The sequence below is a fragment of the Spea bombifrons genome, chromosome 4 (assembly GCF_027358695.1).
Source record: "Spea bombifrons isolate aSpeBom1 chromosome 4, aSpeBom1.2.pri, whole genome shotgun sequence".
NCBI lineage: Eukaryota > Metazoa > Chordata > Amphibia > Anura > Pelobatidae > Spea > Spea bombifrons.
This window is the reverse complement of record NC_071090.1, coordinates 98,974,666-98,999,376: the sequence shown is the minus strand read 5'-3', so window position 1 is coordinate 98,999,376 and position 24,711 is coordinate 98,974,666. Positions and strand designations below refer to the sequence as shown.

At 45.4% G+C, this 24,711-nt stretch overlaps 2 protein-coding genes across 3 annotated transcripts; one reads left to right on the top strand and one right to left on the bottom strand.

Moving 5' to 3' along the window:
* Positions 1-1,380: 1,380 nt before the first annotated feature.
* MRPS24 (mitochondrial ribosomal protein S24) lies at positions 1,381-7,087 on the top strand. The gene is made up of 4 exons (XM_053462845.1): positions 1,381-1,428; positions 3,114-3,194; positions 3,620-3,731; positions 6,633-7,087. Exons 1-4 carry the CDS (start codon positions 1,390-1,392, stop codon positions 6,914-6,916), a joined length of 516 nt encoding a protein of 171 aa, XP_053318820.1. The 5' UTR covers positions 1,381-1,389; the 3' UTR covers positions 6,917-7,087.
* A 426-nt stretch (positions 7,088-7,513) lies between these two features.
* Positions 7,514-24,349, bottom strand: SLC20A1 (solute carrier family 20 member 1). 2 transcript variants are annotated; one of them, XM_053462796.1, is made up of 11 exons: positions 24,195-24,349; positions 17,132-17,767; positions 16,812-16,952; positions 16,110-16,195; positions 14,694-14,790; positions 11,993-12,112; positions 11,618-11,902; positions 10,005-10,569; positions 9,427-9,612; positions 9,179-9,263; positions 7,514-8,508 (listed from the first exon to the last, which is right to left on the bottom strand). In XM_053462796.1, the coding sequence occupies exons 2-11, from the start codon at positions 17,472-17,474 to the stop codon at positions 8,347-8,349; spliced, it is 2,070 nt and encodes a 689-aa protein (XP_053318771.1). In that variant the 5' UTR covers positions 17,475-17,767; positions 24,195-24,349; the 3' UTR covers positions 7,514-8,346. The 2 variants fall into 2 exon arrangements, with proteins under 2 accessions (XP_053318771.1, XP_053318772.1); XM_053462797.1 differs by lacking the exon at positions 24,195-24,349 and adding an exon at positions 19,966-20,059.
* Between the last annotated feature and the right edge of the window lie 362 nt (positions 24,350-24,711).

The window sequence follows — 24,711 nt, the reverse complement described above, 5'->3', positions numbered from 1 at the left end:
AGAAAGAAGGGGCAAGAGAAAAAGGAGAGATATGAGAAAGAAGGAAGAGAAATAAGAGGAAGAGGAAAGCAGAAAGGGGAAGAAAAAAAGAGAATAGTGTGGTAGGAGTGAAGAGGACAAAGAAAGACAGAATATAGAAAATTGAGAGGTGAGAAGAGTGAGACACACACTTACACACACACTAACTCTAACACACCGATACTTACAATATTACACAAGCATACAAACACTAACATGACGTTGCTCGTGATGCAACATTATGACCCCGCTGAACCCCCCTGCAGCACCAACCCAGTGGTTTCTGGGGCATGAAGAGGCAAGTCTGGGAATAGGGACTGGCGTGGTCCTGGTCAGACAGGGACAGATGGCAACCCTAGCTGGACACAAGAGTTCAACTGAAGGACCACTTGGACATCCATCATGTGCTTCTCTAACTATTAATAGTTATTATTAGCAATATTTTATTTTTATTTTATGCTGGTAGTGTAATTGTGTTACTGAAACTCATCCCAGAAAGAGTATTTCAAGAAATGACACACTCTGCATGCATAATCTCTTGTCCTGGCCTGACCTCATTTGTAAATTATATTTTCCCATTTATTTATTTTGTGCGCTACAAAAATATGAGGATTTGGTGATAATGTAAGTGTACGAAAAAAACCACAACTCAGGAACAGTATTTCAAGAAATGGCTTCTAATTTTAATATAAAAAAAACTAAAATAAACAGTTATTGGATTTAAAAAAATCTTCTGCTGCTGTCCTAGTATGACAATAAAATTAACTATTAGTAGTTGTATAGTTTCTACTACGTTTGGGGGAGAAAGAGGATAATAAAATAACATTAACAATCTGGATGCATTTATCCAGCTCTATATATTTGTAACCCTCCTATGCGGTTTATAATTCTATTTTATATTTGTTAACTTTCGAGCGTTGCGTCAAAATAATTTATAAGGGCGCTGGAAATTTTGATAAGGTAATAATGAAAATCTTTCATGACAATATTTAAATAATCCATCAATATATGTTTAAATATACCCCGCATACAGAAGAATTATACTGATATTGTTTCATGTGAAGGTGGGTGCAAATCATGTAGGAAGAAATCACACTGCAGAACAATAAATGATCAGAAATAATTATTGTATTGGATCCAGTGGAACTGCCATATGCTATAACACCGTTTCCAAGACAACTGCTGCAATCCATCCACTCCCATTTTATGCTGCAGTGGTTTGACCAAACTCTATATCACCATCCTCCGCAAGGTGCAGCTAATGGAATGTTCCATTGTGAACTTCGCCGCTAGGGGTCGCCTTTTCTTTTTCCACAGAATGGAAATTAGAGGGCGCGCTGCGAGGCTTAAGCGCTCTGGTACGTTTCCAAAATGGCGGCGCACATGTGTAGTCGACCGGGGCTATTACAGGTAACCGGGGTAAACGGGTTGTTTCAGGGGTAGCGCACTTTACAGGAGCTTCGGTGGAAATAGGTTAAATCCGGTGCGTTGTTAGTTTTACAGGGCAAATAATTACGGTTTTCAGAGTTAAGACAGAAAGTCTGCGTCAAAGTCATTCAAAGAGAAGTTGTGCATCTTTATCATACAGAACTGAAGACACAACCTAAGAGGATATTATTGTGTGCATTACAGGGGTAATATAGATTTATATAATATATAAGATACATAATATAAGCAGTTTAAAATCGAACACCGAAACCATAAATATGCTATGAAGTGGAACTGCCATTTTCCAGTGTTTAGCGTTGTAAAGTTGTCTTAGTTATAGCAGTTATGTTTTTCAGTTCGGTTAACGATAGAATGGCTCGGTCCTAATCACCCTACCCGACAGTTGGCCAATGAAAATCAGTGAACCATCTCGGTTTTGTGTTTGACCGGTGATAGTCACCAAAATATCACATGACCGACAACCATGGCAGCCCCCAGGTCTGCGTTTATTGGGGCAAAGTGAAATAAAACCAGGTTTTCCCCCTCAATGATAAACTACATTTCTGCATATTTTATGCTCAAGGTTAAAAATAAATTCCTTGCAACATTCTCTTTAAATGTGTTCGGTCTATATAGGTGTGTTTAGAGTAGGTTGACGTTTATAGTTAGGATGAAGAATAGGGGTGATTTGGGAGATTTATAATATTTATGAGGAAATAAAGATCGTGAAAAACCCACGTGATGTAAAACTTATGGGTTAATGGTTACACTTATGGGTTAATGGTTACACTTATGGGTTAATGGTTACACGCGTCTCATGGTAAGATGGTTCACGTGTTCCCAGGTATTTATATGACATGAATGAAATAGACACGCGTGACGTTTAAGATAGATGTCGGTGACACTAGAAACAAACGCGCCTTATCGATATTTATTGCAGTCATTATTATTTGGGATTATAAATTAAGATACGAGCGACGGTCTCAGGAAATCTTCCTCTTCTCTATCTGTCTGTCCCAAGGACTAGACTTCAGCCCAACCATTTTTATTGTGGACGTTCTGTTTTCTTACAACAAAAATAATCATAATAACTATAGCGTTCCAAGCCGTAACGCCGTATTACAGATTTGGATAGCGTGCTGTAGTCTCTGTTTACGGGGCGTTCTTCAGAGGCCCATAAAAAAATAATTCTATTCAAAGCTTAATATTATTTATTATGTCACTTTCTCCAGTCTTACATTTTACAATTCTGTACAGTAAACACCATTATACAGGTGTATTTAAAGACTAAAATAAGCTATATAAATATCTATTGTGTGTATACTGTGGCAGCTCTCATACGTGCCTGTTCTCAGGATCTTCTATGATAATTCCTCCCCGTTTCTGCCTTATTGTTACATCGATGACTGCAGTTCACGTGGTTCGGGCAGCCTTTTTAAGGGTGAAGGGAGGAAGTTGTGACGCATTCACATCATAGCGTCCCTGAATTAACATTTGCACTAAATAACTCCGCAAACCATTACACTGATAACTAAGAAAAAAAAAAGTCAAAATATTTTAAACAATGTGTTATCCTAAAAGCCGTGGGAATAAAAATATTTTCTTTAAGTGATTAGTTCAGTTGATAACAATACGCTAATTCAAGTATCTGTTTTTTATATTTTCAGAGTTTATTTAGCAGGACTCCAGCCTCCTTACTGGTTTATTCACAAAGTCGATGTATCCAAACCACGTCAGCCTGCTTAAAGGTACGGCGCAGCTTAAAGATTATGTTCTGTGGATCTCTGTACGTGTTTGGATTTATTACCTTTTAAACTAAAATTGTAAAAAAAAATTCCCGCTTTATGTAAATAAATCTTTTTTAAGGGATTATTGGACTATTCCATTCTCATAGCTTTTTGGATCCATTATTGTTCTTACATGCTAGGGCTTGCTTTATACACCATTGTTTACGGCCAAAATAATAGTTGTTTTATTTCTAAATTGTGTCGATAACATAAAGTAACGCTATCAGTCCGTTAGAAAACCAAGATTGCTGTATCTAGCGCTGAATTTCGTTTCTACTAATGCTGTAGTTTATACTGCTTGCGGTTGACGTTCTTTTACACTTCGTGCATTGGGAAGGAGCAGCTTTGTTTTAAAACCTAACTTTTGTTTTTGTTTACCCGTCTAGAACCGTGCCGCACGTGTACGAGTAGGGAAAGGAGACAAGCCCGTTACTTATGAACAAGCCCATCCTCCTCACTTCATCGCACACAGAAAGGGCTGGTTGTCCCAACACACGAGTGAGTTTAAAAATGTAACAAATGAATGCGTTTTTAATGCTGTTTTATGGGAATAAACACTGGTGGTGAATCCTTGGATACGGGATGAGCTATTGGAGGAGTCATTCGGTTGGAGTCTAATCTGATAGCTATTATTGGGCTCATATAGTAAAATTATATGAAATTTAGGAAACCCAGAGGTCTCTTTTTCACATGGAATGGTAAGTGGAGTGTCTCAAAAACATATAACCTGAATATAAAGAGGCAGTGGTAGAGGAGACCAATATAAAGTGATATGCCACATTAAATGCGGATAGAACAGGGGGTGTAAGAACGGATAAAGTGTTTGAACAGAGTATAATTTACAAACATTCATAAAAACGCCGAAATCAGCTGTGATTTCATCCAGTTTGATCCAGAAATAGCTTCAAGCGAAGACCAATTCCAGTGCATTCCATGTCATTTATACGTGGAGTTTACGTTGGACCTTCACCAGCATTGATGCTTTTGTTTATGGATCTGGCCATGAGCTATAAACCTTGGAGAAGGAATACTATATATTGAATGTTATCGCTTTTTATTGTGGGTAATCTCATCCCTCTATGGAAAATACTGCTCCTTGGGAGATAAATATCTCTTGTTGCACCCTTTCATGGTACGACGGCACCAGACTTATCTCACACATTGTAACAATGTCAACAGCGGCGAAGACACAACACAGTTGAAGGGATTAGGGAAGACTAGACGGCGAGTCATTCTTAATATACAAATAGAAACAAGTGATGAAATTCCAAAGCATTACAGTTTTATCTCCTGTGAATTAATGTGATTACAGTCTCAATAACTTTCATAACGTGTGGGTCCGGCATCTGTTACGGTTGTGTTTTCGGAGGCATTGTGTATCTGCCCAGGTATCGAACACACACCAAGAGTGAAAATGATCTGTCGCCGTTTGTGGCGCAGCTGGATGCAGAGCTTACACCATTGACTTTTGTCACTTTAATCGTGATACATTGTTCGTATGCCAACATAGAAGATGTAAAGTTACATAAGCTTTAGAGACTTCAAAGGTCTCCTCTTCTATCTGCAGGAGAGACCTCTGAGATGCTGCATGCTAGCAAAACATCAGCGTCCAGAAAACACACATTTGATTGGCTACCGCAGCTCCTGTTTATATAAAGGGGAGCTTGGCTTCCCAGTGCCTAGAATGGGGGCGCTTCTAGGCATGTAGAAGAATAAATAGCTGCGCTGTCTACATTCAGTACGGGTTAAATAATCGAAGAATATCTGCACTGGTTTGCATGCAATATGGCCCTTTAACGGCTAGTGGCTGCCACAGACCCAGCACTCGGAGGGTTAAAGCGATCATGGCCTTTAGTCACGCTATTGTTCTGCGTGTTTATGTGTACAGCCACAATAAAGCAGAGATGTGGGCGGCTCGAGGAATGTAATCTACGAGTTAAAAGGGCAAAATGATATAAACAGTGTACAGGGCAGTGGCGAGTAGCTCACTATTTTGAAACATAGTGTTGTGGGCTTTGTTGAATGAAGCATTTTTTGTGAATGAATGAATTCTCAGGACCCGCGCAGTCGCTTGCCAATACAGGTTCAGGGCATTTATGTTCTGACTGCAATATTCTTCCAGTTTTTAATTGGCTGGATTTGCAAGTCTGATATCGCCGTCCCTTGATGAGTCAGTTTAGCGGATGCTGAGTCCCCAGGAGAATATCTGGGCTGTGCTGACGGGTGGCCACTTCAGCCAGCTGGGCTAGGATGTGTTAGTGAGAGCACGTGTACAGCGCTGCCCTGCACCATGCGGAATGTATAACTGACTCCCTGCATATACATCTCAATCACTGCAAGGCAGCCATTTACATTTGCTGGTCAGCAACATATGAGAAGGCTGTTTCCTGGAAAGCATGGCCGATGTTCGCACCCTGCTGTAAAGTGAGGCACCTGCCATAAAGCACACCTTCACTTTTTTGTCTGACGCTGCGCTTAAATACATTTAAAAGAACCTGCAGCCCAGACGTTAAGTAACCTGTACACCTGTCCGTGGCACGGCCTTCGGTGCATATAATCACAAATCAGTGCGTTAAGGGACTGAATGTTGGTGCAGTTGGTAAGTACTGTCTGAAGACTACTGAATGCTTTCTGTGCCTTTTACTGGTTTTAGTCGATCGCATTAAACCAATGGGGACTTTTTTTTTTTCTTTGAAGTCGCTCCGCTTCCTCCCGCCGCTCACATGCGCAGCAGCTCGTATCCGCTCGCTTTCTATATGTGTTTGAGTTCCCATTGAAATCAAAGGGTGTTTACCGTATGTTTTTGCGGAGACGGTCCGCGTATCGCATGTACTTTAGGTCGGTTTTGCAATCGAATTTTCTTCGTTCCTCTCCGACAGCTGACTGTCCGTCAGGAGCTGGGTTTGGCCGGATGCCTCCTCGCGCACGTGATATACTCGCCTCTCAGATCCAGCGCAGCCTCGGCCCCACGCTGCTCACAGTGCTCTGTTTAGACCCCCGCGGCGCATATGTAAAGTCTTCCCACTGACTTCAACCTGAGCACTTTCACGCCAATGATTGGCTCATTAAGCTGTCAATCAGTGACAGGAACACACTCCCATTGGCTTCATTCCTGAATACTTTACTGCTTTTAAGCAGCCAATCGCTGGCATGGAATTTGAGATAATGCTAATTTCCATCCCATTTACCAGATTCAGAATAAAGTATTCAGAGTACTTTTAATATGCATTTATTCAGAGACTTTAGACTGCTGTCCCTTTTAAGAAGCAACTACTTCTAAATAGAAGCACAGTGTAAGTGAATGGGCGGAGAAGGGAGAGCTGGCCGTAGCGTGGCGGCACTATCGCTGCGTACGTGAGACGGGCCGGCGATTGCTTTAACGGATGTGCTGTCTTTCAGGTAACCTGGACAGCGAGGAAGGGGCCGCGGAACGCACCATAGAAGATGTCTTCATCCGCAAGTTTCTTTACGGCACCTTCCACGGCTGTCTGGCCAACGAGATTGTGATCAAGCGCCGAGCAAACCTTGTCGTGATCTGTGCCATCTTTATCCGCAAGCTGCCGCCGCAGAAGTTCTACTTCCTCATCGGGTACACGGAGACCCTGCTTTCCTTCCTGTACAAGTGTCCGGTCAAAATGGAGGTGCAGACCGTGGAGGAGAAAATCATTTACAAATACCTGTAACCGCGGGACGAGGGGCCTGTTACCAGCATCCGCACCATGCGCTTATCACACCGCGCTGGCCCCCGGAGGGTTAAAAGCCACTCTGTAAATAAGCACTTCTGTTGTATTGTTTGTTCACGTGACTAATTTTCAACATTGTATCTTTGTTAATAAAGTTACAGTTGTAGTCGATTCGTTTTGTTTTAATCTGAAATGTGCTCAATACAAGAAGGAAGTATATTTAAAAGGAGGAAAATGTCATAATTTAAATGTAAGTGATTTTCTGCATGTTATGGGGCATTAAGTACAAGTAGCTTTTTGCTCTTTCAAAACTATTTGTTCCAAATCTGGTAATTCTTCCCCCTGGTGCCCAATGCAATTTACCCCATCAATTCATATATTTTTGAAAACTTGTATTTGGCTACGACGCTAAGGACCAATTCCTGAGCCCTTCCTCGCTAGCATCGTCTAGCGCTCAGTTAACCATTGAGATCCAGGGAGGAAGCAAACAAGAACAGACGGGCGTACGCAGCTAGGGTAACCGGAGGCCCATCACAGATACCATATGCAGAAGTATAGAAATAATATACAACGTGACTAACAGTAAGAAAGGCTTGGTTGGGTTGGATTAGTGCTATTTTTATTTTGGCTTCACCAGCAACAAGAACAAAATCAGTGATATGGGTACAATAAAAGGACAGATGTTCGAACTTGTATCGCGATCTGACCAAAACGGCGCATCCATCCACCGGAGCCACCCAGCTCTCCGTCCACATGATATTTTCAACGGGGGGGGGGGGGGATTGGGGGAAACTCACCACAAACAGCAGCAGGACCCACAAAGTACTACACAGCAAATGTATTGTGTGCAGCTCCTTGTGTTGTGCCCATAATGAACAGATGCTTTTAAGCAGTATTTACAAAACAATCTCCCACTAAGTTTACCTTTCATGATATCTCGGTTCTCGCATGATATGCAAAGCTTCGCTAATTAAGAGTATGGAGCAAGTCCCTGGAAATTAACCCTCATCCCCAATTAGACAAAACAAAGTAAAATATGTAGCAGGGAGGGGAGAGCCCTCTCGACAATTATGATTTCAAACAAGGTGAGCAAAACATTTACAGTGAAATAAGAAACGGACCCACGAGCAGTTCTATATACAGAAGACATTAATACTGAGGAATGACTGGTATGTTTACACAGGTAGATTGGGTTTGTGAGTCAATTTCTGAAGCAGTTTTACAGCACATGGGTTTCCCCCCCTTTTTATCTATTTTAGTGCCCCCCCCTTAAAGCACTCAACCTCATCCTGCGAGCGGCGGCATTGCATAATATGAATTTGTAGGTTTGAGCCCCTCTTACAGGAGAGGTATAGGGAGGCGGCGGGCGCTGATGGGCTGCGTGATCTGTATTGGTGGTCCTGAGAGGTGTTCCCTGGCAGCGCGCTCCGTCACACACCGGGGAGGGTGTATTTGAAGATCGCCATGATGCCAGCGCTGAGGAGGCCAGAGATCGGCACCGTAACAAACCAGGCCAGGAAGATGTTTCTGAAGAGCCGCCAATCCACAGCTTTCTTGGATCGCAGCCATCCGACGGATACCACCGAACCGACCTGAAGCAGAGAAAGGCTTTAGACATCCCAAGAATAAACTTTATACATTTCTCTGCGCTTAAAGATTATATGTTAAAATGAGTCACAAAAAGGAATAGTTTTGCTGCCCCCCCAACAGCATCAGTGTTTTTAGCTACCGTAACGCAGGTTACTCTGATGCATTTATATGTAAATGCTAAAATATTCTACATTAGAAAGATTTTTTTTCTCTTCTTACAAGAGAGCATCTTCCGGTACATTGAGTAGGTTGGTTCAGCAAAAAATGCTTGTTGGGAATATGTGAGGACCCCACGTAATGGAGAAAGGACTACAAAGAGTGACACTGGGGGTTTTAATGCAGTCTTTTACTTCGTATGAATGTCTTTGTTATTGGCAATTTTAACATGCATTTGTGAAATGTTCACTGCCCCCTATTGTATTAGCACCACACACACTATATATATTTAAATATGATAAATGTTACAGAGGCTGCCATGGTTGTCTTTGATTACCCCAGAGCCAGATGCCCTGCTACAGACCAAGCACCCACTTCAATCTGAAGCTGCAAACCCTGAATCTGTCAGTAAGCCAGGGAAAATTGTTTAGTTTCAGGATATATTACGGGTCGCTCTTACTCAAGGCTATTTATCGTACGTAGAATTATAGGATCGCTGTTCTGCTTTCCGCTCACCTTGCAATGAGTTGTGCTGATAGGGAGGCCGACGTTTGATGCAATCACCACAGTAAGGGCCGACGCCAACTCGATACTGAATCCACTGAAATGAAGAAACAAAACCATTGAGACGCGTTTTTCATTGTGTTAAGCGGCCTCCTTGCAAACTAGTTTACAGACCAATAAAAGCTACAGAGCTTAGATCAAACATTTATAATTGTCTGGTACGCCAACAGCTGAGAATCGCGCAGAGACTCTCTCCGTACCTTGACGGTGTGATCGGGGTGAGGTCCTTGCCCATGGTCTGGATAACTCTGCGTCCCCAAACCCACAGACCGATGCAGATACCGACGCCGCCGTACAAGAGCAGCCAGATGGGGGTGGCAGCCTTGGTTGCTACATCACGGGTCGTATAAACAAGGTATAGGGCAACAAGGGGTCCAATTGCATTGCTGTAAGAAGAAGAAGAGATCCAATTAGAGAAAAGATCAGAAAAGGCTAAAATGTGTAAGTTTATCAATTTGCAAGACTTAACTCTTACACCGCTTGCGTATTAAAGGGACAGTTCTAGTGCCCCCCCAAAAAAATATCTAGATTAAAACCTCTTTTTGAGCAGGGCCCTCTTTACCTGTTCCTGCAGGTCATCTTGTTATGTTATATACCAATTGTCCCGTCCTAATGTTTTTACAGCACTGCGCTATATCAACCAAATAATATACATTTACCCAAAAGAAAAAAAGCGACAGCTTTCATATGCATTAAAGTACATATGATGACTGAAGGGTCACTTTTATGGAATAAGTCACATTTTTTTGTCCTAAATGCTACCTTTACTGCCACCCACCTGACATCGTTTCCGCCGTGGGCAAAGGAGCCGAAGCATGCTGTAAGGATCTGGAGGAACTGGAAGAGAAGAGACACCTCTGGCTTGTCCTGGTCCTGCCATTCTCCCAGGGAGGAGTTGCTGCTTTTCCGGTCGGCATTTCCATCCTCGGGGCTTACTTCTTCCTGCTCCTCGGCTCCCATCTCCCCATGCACATCAGCCACAGCATTGCAGTAACTGGTGTAACTGTCCATGCGCGTCCTCTTTTTCCCATCGGCCCCTTGCCAGGTCAGTTTTTCTGCCTCTTCTGGTCTTGCTTCGGCATCCCGCGTCCGGAAGGAATCCAGGGGCATCCCGCAGATCGCCATGGTATAGGAGGTGTAACTGTTATTGCGACGCAGCGGCCTCTCGCCAGAGTCTCCCATGCAGTCTCCCACCTTGGCCAAGTGCAGCTTGTGTAGCAATTCCTTGTACAAGCCGGAATCTTTGTGTACGGTGTGATACTGAAACTGCCCGCTGGAATTAATCTGGTTGCTGACCGTCTGGTTGAATTGCACGTGGTTCCCGCTCGGCAGCCGCACGGCCCCTGAAAACCAAGCAGATCACAGAGTTACCAAAACAGTGAAGTCTCAGACTTAAAAGGCAAGAATTACCTAAAAACTACCTATAGCTCAAGGAAGCACATACATACACACACTATTATATATATATATATATATATATATATATATATATATAATCTTGTACGGACGTTATAGCCTCACAAAGGCTGTCTGAGTAATATATTCATTATCTATAAACACCATAACATTGAGTCAGTTTGTGTACAGAGATGCAACATGTAGGGTTTTGGGGAAAATGGGACAGATCCGCTTTAAACCACGCTGTGGCGCTTGGAAACAAAATACACACACACAAAACAAATCTAAATACAAAAACGTATTAAAGACCCAATACCAAGTCTCATTCATTTATATACCTCAGAAAAAAAAAGAATGATAAACCAATTAAAATTCTGAGTGTGTTAGATTTGGGAATTCTGCTTAAAGCCCATTTGGCAGTCAAAGTTAAAGCAGACTGCATTAAATAGTAACGCGCGTGGTTTAGTCCGTCATCCAAATATCTCACGTTAAAGACCACTTGCGGCTGCTCCAGCACTTGAAGTGTTAAACACTCTGGCGGCAGCAGCAGCAGAGAGACGGCCCTCCTCTAATCACGTTATTCCGCCGGTGTTTACTGCAAAGTACGTCACGCGCCCTGTTTACAGGTACTAGTCACGAGGCAAGGGGCCGACATCAGCGTGTCCTGTATATTAGCCACACAAGACCCGATGAATGGCAGCACTGGAAAGGCTATTTAAAGCGTGAAAAGGAAGCAATCTATGAAGTGAACTTTGTGCCGGGAAATTATTTTATACATTTGATAGCTGCAGAAATGTGAAGTACGACCCGGGAAATGTAGATGAGCGTCTGATATGCAAAACATTGAACAGATTCAGCTATTAAAGCTTGTGGCTGTAAGGAGCTCGGCAGTTTTAATGGGTCTACACTACAATGTTATGGTACATGTACATATACATATATCTACAGAGATACCACAACCACCGGAATGAGTTAAAATAACCTGAAACTCACCGTTCAGAGACTGGTCAATGTTGGTCTCCATGCTCTGACATTTCTCTCTCTCTGGAACGTCTTCGCAGTCACCCATGTTGAAAGACACGGCCTTCTCCTCGGCAGCCCTTGATGGTATGGGCACAGACACCATGTCTAATAGAGGTCCTTTGGTCTCCGCTGCAATCTCCCTGTCAAGAGGCAGCTTGATCTCCTCCGGTTCCTGCTTCAGGATGGGACGACAGAGCTCCCTGCTCTTCTTCTTCTCCATCAGCGGAGACACCGACGGGCTGCTCTTGATTTCACCTGCGCGTGATGACAAATACGAAGCGCTCAGACCTAATTCTACCTAAAAAGGATCCCGTCACAATACTTTCACTGAGGAAGAGAGCTTACGTTCTATCTTTCTCTTCATCCTGGGGCAGACGAAGAACCAGACAAACAGAGCGCAGATCACCGCACAGCCAACCGAGATCAGGATGATGCCCCACAAGGGAATCTTGTCAAATCCCAACACTAAAAGGAAGGGGGGGGAAAAAAACACGCATGAAACCCACCCCGGTGAACAACCCCATCCAGCGAAGCGCCTGGAAACCACAAACTGGCCACGAATTCCCTGTCCTTCCTATTTATGGCTCGTTTGAGCAGTCCAGATGGAGGACACCCATCCCTCACAATGTGGGTAAGCCACTGAAACATTAAAACAATCTATGTTCTAACAACATCTCAGGCTTGGTTAGTACACGGAAAAGCGGGACACGGGTGTGAAGAAGAGGTGTAACACCTTCGTGAGAGGGACGGCAACTTTAAAAAGCTTTTAAGATCCTACCTCATGTTTATGCTTTGTAGCAAAAAGTATTACGAAGTCAAGCAAAAGGCATGCACAGTGCCAGCAGCCACGTGCACACATTATCTCCACGCTAGCCGGAACTCGGCCTCCAGGACTAGAAAGTCTTTATTATCGCCTTTGCGCAGAGCTTGCACGCCCAGCCACCCGACAGGCCAGATAAGCGAGTCCTAGTCTTAGGTTATATAATCCGGACAGGCTGATGACCAAAATTCGCCTGTTTTGTAGACAGCAAAATGTTTACCCGGTGCCAGCGAACGCTTGTATAGTCCCTTCACTATTAGGAGAATGAACCATGCGGCCAAATATTTGGCATAAATATTAATGAGCGATACGAAGGAGTAATTAAGACCATGTCTAGGGCATTGGTGACCTTCAGCATCAAAAGATTATACAGAAATCTACACAGAACACCAGCTTTATGGTCACAGAACCCTGAGAGATATCCGATAGCTGACTGGTAAATGTTTGGTTACTTGCAAGATCACCAAGGGGCCATCAGGGCCATTAACCCGTCAGTTTTAATCCTTGCAAGTGCTTGTATGACAACAGACAAAGATAATTAAGTAACACGGCTGCGACACAATAACTGTCTTAAAGAAGAAAACATGGAATACTTTGTGTCCATTCTGTAGTAGAAGGAGATAGCGGGACAGACTAAATCCAGCCGGAGTTTAAGCAGCTATAACATTCTGTATCGCTGTACAAAACTTTTTCAAAAGTATTATTGACTTCAAAGGTCATCAGCAAGTCCGCAGTACTGAGTTTCTAAGACAAGCCATGCGACCTACCTAGTGCAATGTTTAACCCCGTCTAAAACAGTTAACTGGAATATCCTGGATCTGCTTTACTTATTTCAGGCAAAGGCCGGTCATTAGCTTTAATGAACATAAGTTTCTGTTGCTAGCTTCCCCAAACCGTGTGAAAGTCATTAGAAACGAATCACCCGTTTGATGTTAATCGCCTGCTCAATCTCTACCTCGTTACTGCCAGACTAGGATAAACAGGCCACCCACGCAGGCACCGAGGGAAGGAGGTTTAACCGCACTACGGGACCGCGAAAACATGAATATAATGCACGTGCATCGCACCCACACGCCAAAGGGCGAAGAAAATGCCTTACTATATAACCCAGCGAGGCAGAAACCACCGCTCTGTCATACACATTACTGAAACACAGAACAGGGGGAACCACCTCCTGTATGGCTGAGGATACTGAGAGCTTTGATAAGAGACGTGGGGCTGCCATCACCCCCCACGCCTAAACTGGAGGTGGGGGACAGGTAAATATCGGAAGTTACGAGCAAGGACAGAGCTCCCCTGAAATCTCTATATTTGTATCAGGCTTCCCATAAGATACCCACCTGCTTAAATTTAATAAACAAAACCAAATAGATTTCGAAGTGCAGCGCGATGGGCTGCATCTGACCGACACGCCGATTGCATGTTAGATGAAGCTTATTAGCTACATAAGCGCAGGTCCCTCGTCTGTTCCGTCCAGACGGGTATACGCTCAACAACTCTGCCCGGCCTTGCTTTCCATCTAACTGTAATTTACCGCTATGGAGGCCAGAATTTCAAAAAGGCATTTTTTTTTTTTTTTAAACGTACTTGGCTACCTTTTGAATTTAAGGTAGAAATGTCCCTTTCTGTGCACTATTACTCCCTAGAACTGAAAATATTAGTAGCTGGAAAGTTCCCTTTACAGAACTCTGGAAGACTTCGTTCCTATTCCTAGATAACCGTCCTAACGGACCACTTTGCTGTAAATGAAAATTCTTATCTTGTTATGAAACCTAATGCTGAAAGTCTTATGGAGAGTTAAGCGAGTCTAAATTAACAAAGAAAAGAAGAAAGGGAGGAAAAAAAAAAAAGGTAAAAATTGGGGGGAAAGGATTGGGGAAAGTAAATAGAACTAAAAATTTAAAAAACAAAAAGTTTCTTCTGCAGGATCTTCACAGCGACAGATATTTCTGAAGAGGAGGTGTAGGGAGAAGGGCAGTGGAAACGTCATTGCGTTCCTGAAGGAGCGGGGAGGAAGGGGCTGTAGTAATTTAGCTGGGGGTGGTTAATTAATTAATTAGAACTGGCAGCATACACTAGCCTGCAGCCTTCTGTAACGGGCACAGGCCAGCAGACTTCTAGGAGAGATGAATCCTGTAAAGTAAAAAGTGGTAAATTGCGGGTTTAATGGCAGGCTCGCTGGAAAGGGTCAGATTAAAACAAAATAGCTTTGTACAGAATACTCACGGGGGGCACCGGTGTACATAATGGAGAACAGGTTTATGCTGATCGTGGAGGCGTAGAAGACCGGAAGAGCTCGCAGGCCGTTGGGAACAGGATCCGCCTATAAGAAAGATTATAGGTTCAACCAAACAGCAATAAAACATTTAATGCGCTATCCAACATAAAGCAGCACACCAAAAAATACCCTTGCTAAATCTTTTCTATGTTTACAATTGGATCTGTAAACACAACAGTTCAGATCACAGCAAAGAGCGTATTCTGATACTGGCTCAACGCTGAAAGGCTCAAGGAATGATAAATGCAGGTCAGCTTTTGCTCTTCTGTTTAGAGAATAGAGTGAAAGCCTACAAACTAATAAACTTCTGATTCTACTTTAACCGTTTACTGGTCGTTGAACAGGTATTCCTTACAAGCCATTCTACTTCAGATGCAGCTCTTTGCTTAACCAGCACTATTTAATTCATAAATGCATCTGAGCCACGATCGCTCACGTGCCTGAAACAACACGATCAGGCAGCATGCAAGCCCCAACGCACGTGCAGCACCCATTTATGTCCTTGAACGACCTTGAGAGGACATGGGATGACACAGCATTAATTTCACATTATCAGTCTAAAGCTGCATATATGTTTTTACGAGCAGACACAAGAAATCCACGCAAAGGTTTCGTTACTTCAACTAGAAGGAATTAAGGTTCGATTTCAGCGATTATATCAGAAGTGCTTCCTTAAGCAACCAAAAAGGGTAAATACGGAATAACTGCTAACAACGTTCCCGTAAATCTTCTCTGGGGCATTTCATTCTGAGATAAGCGACTTGTGTATGACATTTTGGTTGTGAGCGATTGATTTAGTAAGGTTGGGAACCTGACACTTTCCCTAATTCATTGCATTGACCAGGCTGGGGCTGTCCTTTTGCCCCTTCTATGATTTTCGACTGGAGTTTCCTACGTTTAAAACTTATAAACACATGGGTTGAAGAAACAGCAGAGTTTAACATTATTTTTTCCACATTGGGTATGTCAATACTCCTTTCAAACAGAAATGCATTTATCCGTTTGCTTTTTTGGTTTATAATCTTCGCTTGCTTTGCACTGACATATTAGGGGCTATGGCTTGCTTTAAAGGGACACGGCACTCATACTAATGCATTCGATAGCGGAGAGGTCCCCTTAAAGTTAAGCTTCCAGCAGCCAATCAGCTGAGAGAGTCCTCAGACCACAGGGGGGGGGGGGAAGCAGATAAGAAAATGCATATTCCGCTCAGAAATAAGGTATAAGTACAGAAGATATTTCTGCTGCTATCCTTTTCAAACTCTTAGAGCACTAGAAGTATATATCACGCGCTCTCTAACGCAGACAGATGTGTCCGTCTGTCCAGCCGGTGCAGAGCGATTACAGCGTTCTTTACTCATTCTTACCTTGCGGAGGATGAACATTCGGACGAGGAAAAACAGGAGAGCAGACATGATGCCGGAGAGAAGCGGTGAGATAAACCAGGAAAGCACTGGAGAAGATGGAGAGAGGAGGCAGTGTTACCATGAAGCACATTTTTGATTTTGCCTTCACAGTGTTTCCCAAGCTTTGTAACGCTTCAAATACGAATCTGGTAAGATTTAGTAAGGTCTGTTATACATCTGATAAAGGCGCACAGAGGCGCTCACTCCCGGCCGCCACAGTTTAATGGAGCAGGCGGTGACAGCCGGGGCGCTTCTGGCTTTACTGCTAGCTAGAAGGTTAACATGTCTCAGGAACATGCAAGTGTACACAGCAGTACTACTCAACGCTTAAAGACAAGCAATGAAACGCTGTCTGTTAACAAAACATCACTAACGGGGAAATCTTGGTATAGCAAGGGGTAATAAAATAAGATAAAAAAAGCCACATTTTAATGCGATTTTACAGCTCCCTTTGATGTATTTCAACAGCGCTGCTGAAGCCATCACACGTCTCTATTTATAGAAAACGTCTCATTAAACTGCCAAACGTTACAGGTTTTCATAAAGCAGTTCAGAATTCTGTACAACAGCCATTTATATTCCATTTATATACAGACAGCCGGTGTCAAACATACCGCAAGCCCGTCGCTACTTCTAACGCCGTGAATTTTCTGAGCAACTTACCAATGCGAAGAAGTTCAGACCACTTGACCCCCTGCGGTCCTTTAGCGACGAGAGAAAAGCCAATGGTGGCCCCTACGATGCAGTGGGTTCCGGAGATCGGGAGTTTCAGGAAAGAAGCTGCAAGCTGCCATACAGCGGAACCTGAAGTATCAAACCGGGAATGTAAGGAAACTATGAAACTCGCGTGCCTAACGCTTACAATGCAGTCATTCACAAAACATTTCCAATACAAAGATCCTTCTTGCGGGAAATAAATGTGGAAAAGAAGCACTACTGCATACTTCAACCGTAAACGGCATAGAATCTTAGGCAGCACTTACCAAACATAGCGCTGATGGAACCCGCCATTAGCAGCTGCTGAGAAGAGTTGTACATGTTGACGTCGATCAGGCCTTTGCGGATAGTCTCGCTCACTTTAGCCCCCAGCAGGACAGATCCCACCGTCTCAAAGATAGATGCCAGGATGCACGCCTGCCGCAGGGTAACCACCCCGGAGCCAACCGCTGTGCCGAAGGAGTTGGCGACATCATTGGCGCCCACCGAGAACGCCAACACAAACGCTATGATGAAGCCCAGCACGAGCATCCAAAGGTATTCTACCATGGGACCACCCTGGATGCCAAGGGCACTGGTAACGGCACTAAAAGCTGTTGTGGATTCCATGTTTTGTTTTGGCTCAAGATAAAAAAAATTGATTAAAAAAAAAAAACAAAAAAAACCACTAATAAAATAATTAAAATGTAAACGGAAAAGATATGAGGTATGAAAATATTCCAATAAATTACTATAAAATTAAATAGGCAGTAAACTGAAGAGGGGCCGAGAGTCTCGGTCTAAAGTCTTTGCTATTTGCTACGTATCAGGCTTTGTTTTCTAATGTTCCTTTGGCTCTGGAGGATTAGATGTGAAAAAACTTCCATGTTGCACAAAAACGACGAAGTGTCAGACTCTTCATTCTGTGAACAGAGAGAGAGAGAAAGAGAGAGAGAGAGAGAGTTAATGATGAGGTTCCCTGGAGCGAGCGGCTATATGTAGAGGAGGGATTGCGCAACAGCACCAGCCAATAAGATCGCTTGTTGTAAAAAGCAGTAAGACTTTACACCATGGGCTCTCCCCCGCGCACGAACAATAAAGCCATAAAAGTTTAGGGTTATTGTGTCGGTTAGGGAGGTAATCCCAAACATTGTCACAACACCTTCTAACCGAGAGACAGACGAATCCAGCAACCGGCAACGTACGTCATCATCCTTAATAAATCAATCAATCGGAAGAAAAGCCATCTCGGGGTTTACACTCCACGGAACCCATTCAGCCAGAAATCCAAGTATTTCCATCAGTCAGGGATTCACGTTCCGCAAATTCAGCTGCCGTTGACCAATTTTTCTCTAAATCAACATTAACGGGGGGCGCTCTGCTGCCTGTGATTGGCTGCTTTTCAGGCCACACAACAGGCAGGAATTAAGCAGATCGGAAGGAGCTTTCCAATTCTGCTGTGGACTTGCAGCGTTTCCCGCTGATTTAACGTTAAAAACGCCTATTCAAGTATTCGTAAAGTAATATAATAAAACTGTCCCTTTAAGAAGAGCAAACTTCTGCCAGGCTCCTAAATCCTCGGAAACGTCACCGTAAAGCAGCCCCGCGGCCCACCTTAACCCAACTGCGCCCAGCATCCGACACCCCAGCTTTATTATATGCGGGGGAGGGGGGGTCAGTTACAGAATATCTGAGATTACGGTTATGAGAGCGCGATATAAACTATAAAAATACACTTTCTTTTGGGACTTGTGACTTAATCTCTTAATCCTATAAATACTTTTTTCCAAATGAATTCCAACTGTTGCCAGGCGATTAAGAGCATTTACACGGCACCATCAGAAGCCATTCACACGGATCTCGCCCCAATTACATTGTTCCAGAAGAAAAGATCTGTAATCCGGACCAGTATGTACATGCCTGCGTATACAGACACCACGCGTGTGTACATGTAAATGCTTATATATATATATATATATATATATATATATATATATATATATATATATATATATATATATAGCACTAAAATTCACTAAGAGTCTTTATGGGATATTAGATCACATGTATCGCTGCAAAGGATAAAGAAGAATGCGTGGGGCGATTGGGCCGGAAAAAGTCGCTGATAACTCTCACCGGGTACGTTTGGAGAGTTAAGATACCGTCTCATAAGCTTTGTCTTCAGATCTCAACTAACGTGACCAAAGGGCCGAGGAATCGAGTGCACAATGGAGTCTATTCATACAAAACGCACACCTCTGGGGTGTGTATAATACAACGGAATTAAGAGATTAAGTGAACAATGCAGGGGCGGAATAACGAAATCACGAGTGTCTCTCGCCATTGTGCCCAAAGGGTGGGACAAACCAACGTAGATTACACACATCGTTAAAGTGTAACCTATAGATTAAGATAGAAGTCTGCGGTTACAATAGAGCGTGAGATCGCCGGGACCTCCCCGCCTCGCGGCCCAAACGGTTACCTGCCACTGTGCAGCGCTACGGAATATGATGGCGCTATACACACAAACTATAAAGACTTTCTTACTGCTCTGCCACTCGGATCAGCCGATTCCCTTCCAAATAACCTCTATGAAAACTCTGCCAGAGACAGATCACGGGATCCTCTTATCACAAGAGACAGCAGCCAAACACGCAGACCTCCACGCGCAGAACACGCAGACGGGGTTTAATCAAAGCATTTATTGTGCAACATTTAAATAAACTGAAGAAGAGACCTGTGAGGTCCTGACAACCTGTAATTGTAACTGTAGGTGCTCTGGGTTTACTTTGTATCGGGATACATCAAGGCCGCACGTTATTGGGGGTCTCAGGCTTTCCAGCTGTCAGGTAAATGGGGAGAGAATAGCTCCGAATTAACCCAATGGTGTCCGCAGCAGCCAGTGGCAGCCCCCTGCGTGTCAGGTGCCCGAGCCAAGGGATACACGGGGCAATCACCTCACATAACGGAAGAATGTTCAGGGACCACAGCGGCTCGGGGGGGCTGGAAGCCCATATCATGAACCTGCTGATAAATACCCGTCAAACGCGCGGGGGGGGGGTTAAATCGGGTGAAGAAATGGCGCCCATTGTCCCGTGACGGAGAGCCCGGCTGTCCTTACCACGCGCCATACGCTTCGCTCGGTGGTAACGCGGTCCGGTCCCGCAGCACTTCCCGCTACTTTCTGCACAAAGAAGGCGCCAAAGCCGAGTTCAAAGAAAGGAAATGACACGGAGCACCGCCCGCCGAGGGAGGGAACTGCCCCGGGGGCAGCGCGACCCGCACCTACCCTACCGCGTGGCCCCGCATCGTGCACCATCACCGAGCCTTTAACCCTCAGCTGCAAGGGGGTCCGGAAATCGCTCAACACCCCCCCCCCCCCGGTCCAGTCTCGTTTCTATGGAACAGATCGTTAAAACACACTGACGGCACTGAGCGCGGTTACCCTGTCAGGAGCTGGCGGGCTCGGGGACATCGCTCCGCCACTCAATGCAACTCCCATCATTCCAAGCCACGCAACAGAGCTGGCCGAGCGTGATTGAAGCCAAGGTCAACGGCAGCAAGCGTGGCAGCGTCCGCCACGGCCCGCAACCGTCGGCAGCGTGCAGGCCGCTGACACACAAGCGTGTCCGTATATAAAGCGCTGCAAAGCCCCGAGAGCGCGGGCGCCATTTATCTCCGGCTGGAGGGGAGGGAGAGCCCAGACTTCTTCGACGGTTTAGTTCCGGGATCCGCGGCGGTGTATGGCTAACATTGCGATTAACCCCACACTTCCTGAAAAGCGGCATTTCATATAAATATCTATTTACTAGCTTATATAGCGCCGTCATATTCCGTAGCGCTGTACAATGAGTAGGCAGGACATAGATAACATAAGATTTACAGAAACGGATGAGAAGGGTCCTGCCCAAGAGCTTACAGTCGCCCTTTAATGCTTTCCTATTATTCTATACACATTCCCGGCCTCCGCGGTATTTGCGGAATACTAAGTCGTTATTCTCTGGAAGGTTCTGAGTCAGACTTTTCTTTGACAAAAACCTCTTTCACAGAAGAACCCAAAGTTTGCCAAATTATAAAAAAAAAAAACAAGAACAAATCGTGAGTGAAAAATCCACTTTCCAAACGACATGCTGTTTCTACAGAGCACGTGCCATCGTCTTGGGGTTTATTCACTAAATGGAGCGTTGCGGTTTTAACTCATTTCACTGTTTGCTATGAAGGACCAACAATGGCAGTTCTTGTATAGCAACATGGGCTGAGCTGACCCTGTATAGTGCATAATTCAACATGCAAGGAGACTGAAGAACTCGCAGATTTAGCTATACATTATGCAGGGCAGCCAAGCCCCCTGGGACTAGACCTTTAGAATAAATAGCGAAGCCCTTTAGTGAATAGACCCCTTATATGCAGGCCGTCTCCCACGATATCCTCTCTCTCCTGTTTAAGCGACCGCACAGAGGTAGCTGTGTAATATACCCCACCGCCTAACAGATTGTAAGCTCACTGGGGCAGGGACTCTCCAACTCGTTACATGACACACTGCTATTACGTTCTGTGTATCCGCTGTACATCGCTGCGGAATATGATGGCGCTATAATAATACTCGTAAGTCTGCGCATGTGCCGTTGCAGAGGACGCCGTCTGCTTTTATATCCATATAACACACCAAGTCCCAGTATTCAGAGGGACCTCTCAACAGTGTCCAGAACATTCCGTAGTGATCCGCACCTGTGACCCCACAATTCCCTACATTCTCTACCACGAACGCACGGCGCACACCGGAGAACCACGAGGGGTGACCTTTCCCGAAAACGGAAAAGATCACTAATCCCGCCATACACGGCAGCGCCATATCGCGCGCTCACTATACAGGGGGCTATTTCTAGAACACTGGGGGTTTCACAAGTGTCACTGCTGACCCCGATCTGACACTGTAGACCACAAGGACAGGTGGAATAAACCGCGGGGACAGTCTCCGGGGCATGTCTCAAATATACATCGATTATAAGACCAATTATCCAGGGACAGGTTGTGTCCCCGAAGCGACCCGCTGAACGATAAACTCCGCGTAGAAGACCAGTAACCCTGATAGGAATATGTAAGGTCACGTGTTATCTTAACACTCAATGCGGGGGCTCCATACCCCCCGGTACAGCCCACACACCACAACCATATCTACTCCATATAGAAATCCGGTACCACCGCAGTTACCATGGCGATAACATCACCATTGAGGCAGAGGGATTTATTCACTAAACTGACTTTGCAAGTAATCTTAAGTAGTCTGATCCCTAGTGAGAGTCTCAACGGGACGAGGGGCCGGCGCAGAGTGAAGTAGGCAACTTATTTAAAGGGGGTCAGCAATAGGGCATGTGTGTGTTTTTATGTAAAAGCCCTGAAAGTATCTGTGGACAGCCCTGTGAATACTCTCAATGTGAAGGTCGGCAGCTCGGCACACAAGGGGTTAAGGGCTGGAAGGGACATGTGGCGCCTGACTCATTCAAGGTGACGACATTTCCCCTATTTCCAAATCCTCCTCCATTACACAAAGAGGCAGCCGGTTGTATCTGGATGCCCCATTACTCACAGACCCCCCCCCAGTAGGTGTGCCGCTCCTAACCCAAGGACAGAGTCACATGACTGTGGAATGGGGGGGGGGGTGTTACCATCCAAATTAAATCGCATTCCTTCTGGAGCGGAGATGAAGCCGCGTCCCTGAGAAGAATAGAATGACATTTGAATAGGTCGCCGTGGCCCCCCACGACAGATAAGCGGACAGTGACAGCCCCCCCGGCGCCTGATAAGCCGGCTGTTTGAAGACTGTATTTGCACAAGTTACAGCGCGCTGGGAATGAACTTGACTTTGCGAGATTCACTTACTCCGTGTACCTGAGCCGGAGAACCTTTGACCGCAATGTCCTGGCCCGTGGCATTCATCGCTGGCAAGTAACTTCGGATTAGGAAATGTTACAGAGCCTCGTGAACGTGCCCGTCACCCGTTTCACAACGTTACCAATAATTCCAGTCTCCGCAGGTTACAAAGTAACTTCCCCGCTGTGTGCATCAATGAACGGGCCACCACATCGCTACAGCGGCTACAATATTACCCTTCCACGGGCAGACAAATGGAAAGGGTTAATACAGGGAAACTTTATTATTCCACTCTTGGATTAAGAGCGGAAACTAATTTTTAGCGCCTGTGGCTCAAGCCGACGGCGCTCTGCCCACGGTGCTGTACAAGCAGCGCCGGATACACGCTATTCCTGTTTTGTATTGTGGCACAAATGCGGCAACAATGACTCACTTCCCAACGTGTCGTGGGATCGCCGCCAGTACCGGGATCTACATGCGTGTTATGTGCTTCTCACTCACTCACACACACACACGTTTCCATGCGGTCTTAACGGTGCGGACGTTCCGTGACAACGTTCTAGCAACAATCCATTTAATGGTGGAGTAAACCCCCGGCTCCCCTGCTCATCACCAAACACATCAACAGCGGCCATGCAGGAATCACACATATGGGGGAGGGGGGGGGTTTACAGTTCCCCGCAGCAGGGTCCTCTTTACTCTTTACCGGAATGTAAAAGCCTGTCGTCTAGTTTAGCCAGACCTTTACAGTGTATGTATTGTAAGAAGCGCTGTGTAAACTGTCGGCGGCTTCCCTCTGTATCACAGGGTACCGTGGCTGCCCGGGATTAATCCCAGCTCAGGGAAGGCAGCACGTGTTCGGAGCGCAGGCCTCAGATTACAGAGCCCAGCTGTTAAGAGTGTACACTATCCGCTACAGAAAGGCCCGGCAGGCTCCACACAGAGTACAGGGCCGACTCGGGCCTGCGTGCTGTCAAGGTAACACACACAAGCCGTGTGTTGGCAATAAATAACGGGCTGTCACCGCGCAGACTCCGGTACCTCAGCGCGCTCCCCGTTCGTGTAACTAAACCCCCATAGAGATCGGTGTTTGAAGCCAACGTGGGCCACAATGTGGACACGCAGAGGAGCTCACACTCCCTCACGTGACCAAAGAGCTAAAAAGCCACCAACGCGGGCCACAGCCAGTGACAGGTCCCATCACCCAGTACCGCAGCCGGCCACAGTCACAGGCCACAGCGGGCCACATGTCACCATCACTAACGTGGGCCACAAAGAGGGCAGGACATGCCACATGATTCACAAAGGATACCGTAACACCCCTCCGTATAACCGGCCCCGGAGAGGGAAAGGCAATGTCACCCCCCAGCTTACTGTCAAAGGAGCAGGGAGGAGAATGCCATCCTAACGGGGCGCACACCGAGTGACAGGAGACTGCCTCGCTCAGTACAACAAACACTTCCCCCTCCCTTCACTTACCACCGTGTGCGTGTCCTGTATCGTGCCGCTAGCGCCTGTGTGCGGGCCCGCTGCAAAGAGAATAAGCCGACTGTACGCGAACGAACCGCTGACTGCTCGCTAGTCGCTACAGCCGGCAATCAGACCCGCTAGCGCCCCACTAGAGAGAGGCGGAGCTACCCCGCCCACCTCTCCCATTCATTGGCAGACCCCGCCCCTCACACGGTTTGTGTTGATTATGCCTGAGATAAGGGCTTAGTCGCGCAAAAATATGCCAAAGGATGCCCTCCCTCGCGGCTCCTTGCCACCCGCAACACACAAAACGTGGAACTCGTCTATTAAGGGCCAATGGGGCCACTATAGTTTGGGTGGGGGCGCGGCTGTAGCCGCGTGACAGGCCACGGCCCCTCTTTGATACCCGTATTGTAGGAGCGCTGATTGGTGGACATGAGGGCACTTACGTCAATGCATAGCCCCGCCTCCGGGACGAGTGGAAAAGAAGAGAATGAATGATGTAAAGAGGAGAGGTGTAGAAGGA

Coding starts and splice junctions, on each gene's coding strand:
- MRPS24 (XM_053462845.1), top strand. CDS start 1,390: ATGGCGGCGCACATGTGTAGTCGACCGGGGCTATTACAG. Junction 1,429..3,113: donor GTCGACCGGGGCTATTACAG/GTAACCGGGGTA, acceptor TTATATTTTCAG/AGTTTATTTAGCAGGACTCC. Junction 3,195..3,619: donor CCACGTCAGCCTGCTTAAAG/GTACGGCGCAGC, acceptor TTACCCGTCTAG/AACCGTGCCGCACGTGTACG.
- SLC20A1 (XM_053462796.1), bottom strand. CDS start 17,474: ATGGAATCCACAACAGCTTTTAGTGCCGTTACCAGTGCCCTTGGCATC. Junction 14,791..16,109: donor GAATGTTCATCCTCCGCAAG/GTAAGAATGAGT, acceptor TCTTTCTTATAG/GCGGATCCTGTTCCCAACGG. Junction 12,113..14,693: donor TATGTACACCGGTGCCCCCC/GTGAGTATTCTG, acceptor CCTTCCTTTTAG/TGTTGGGATTTGACAAGATT.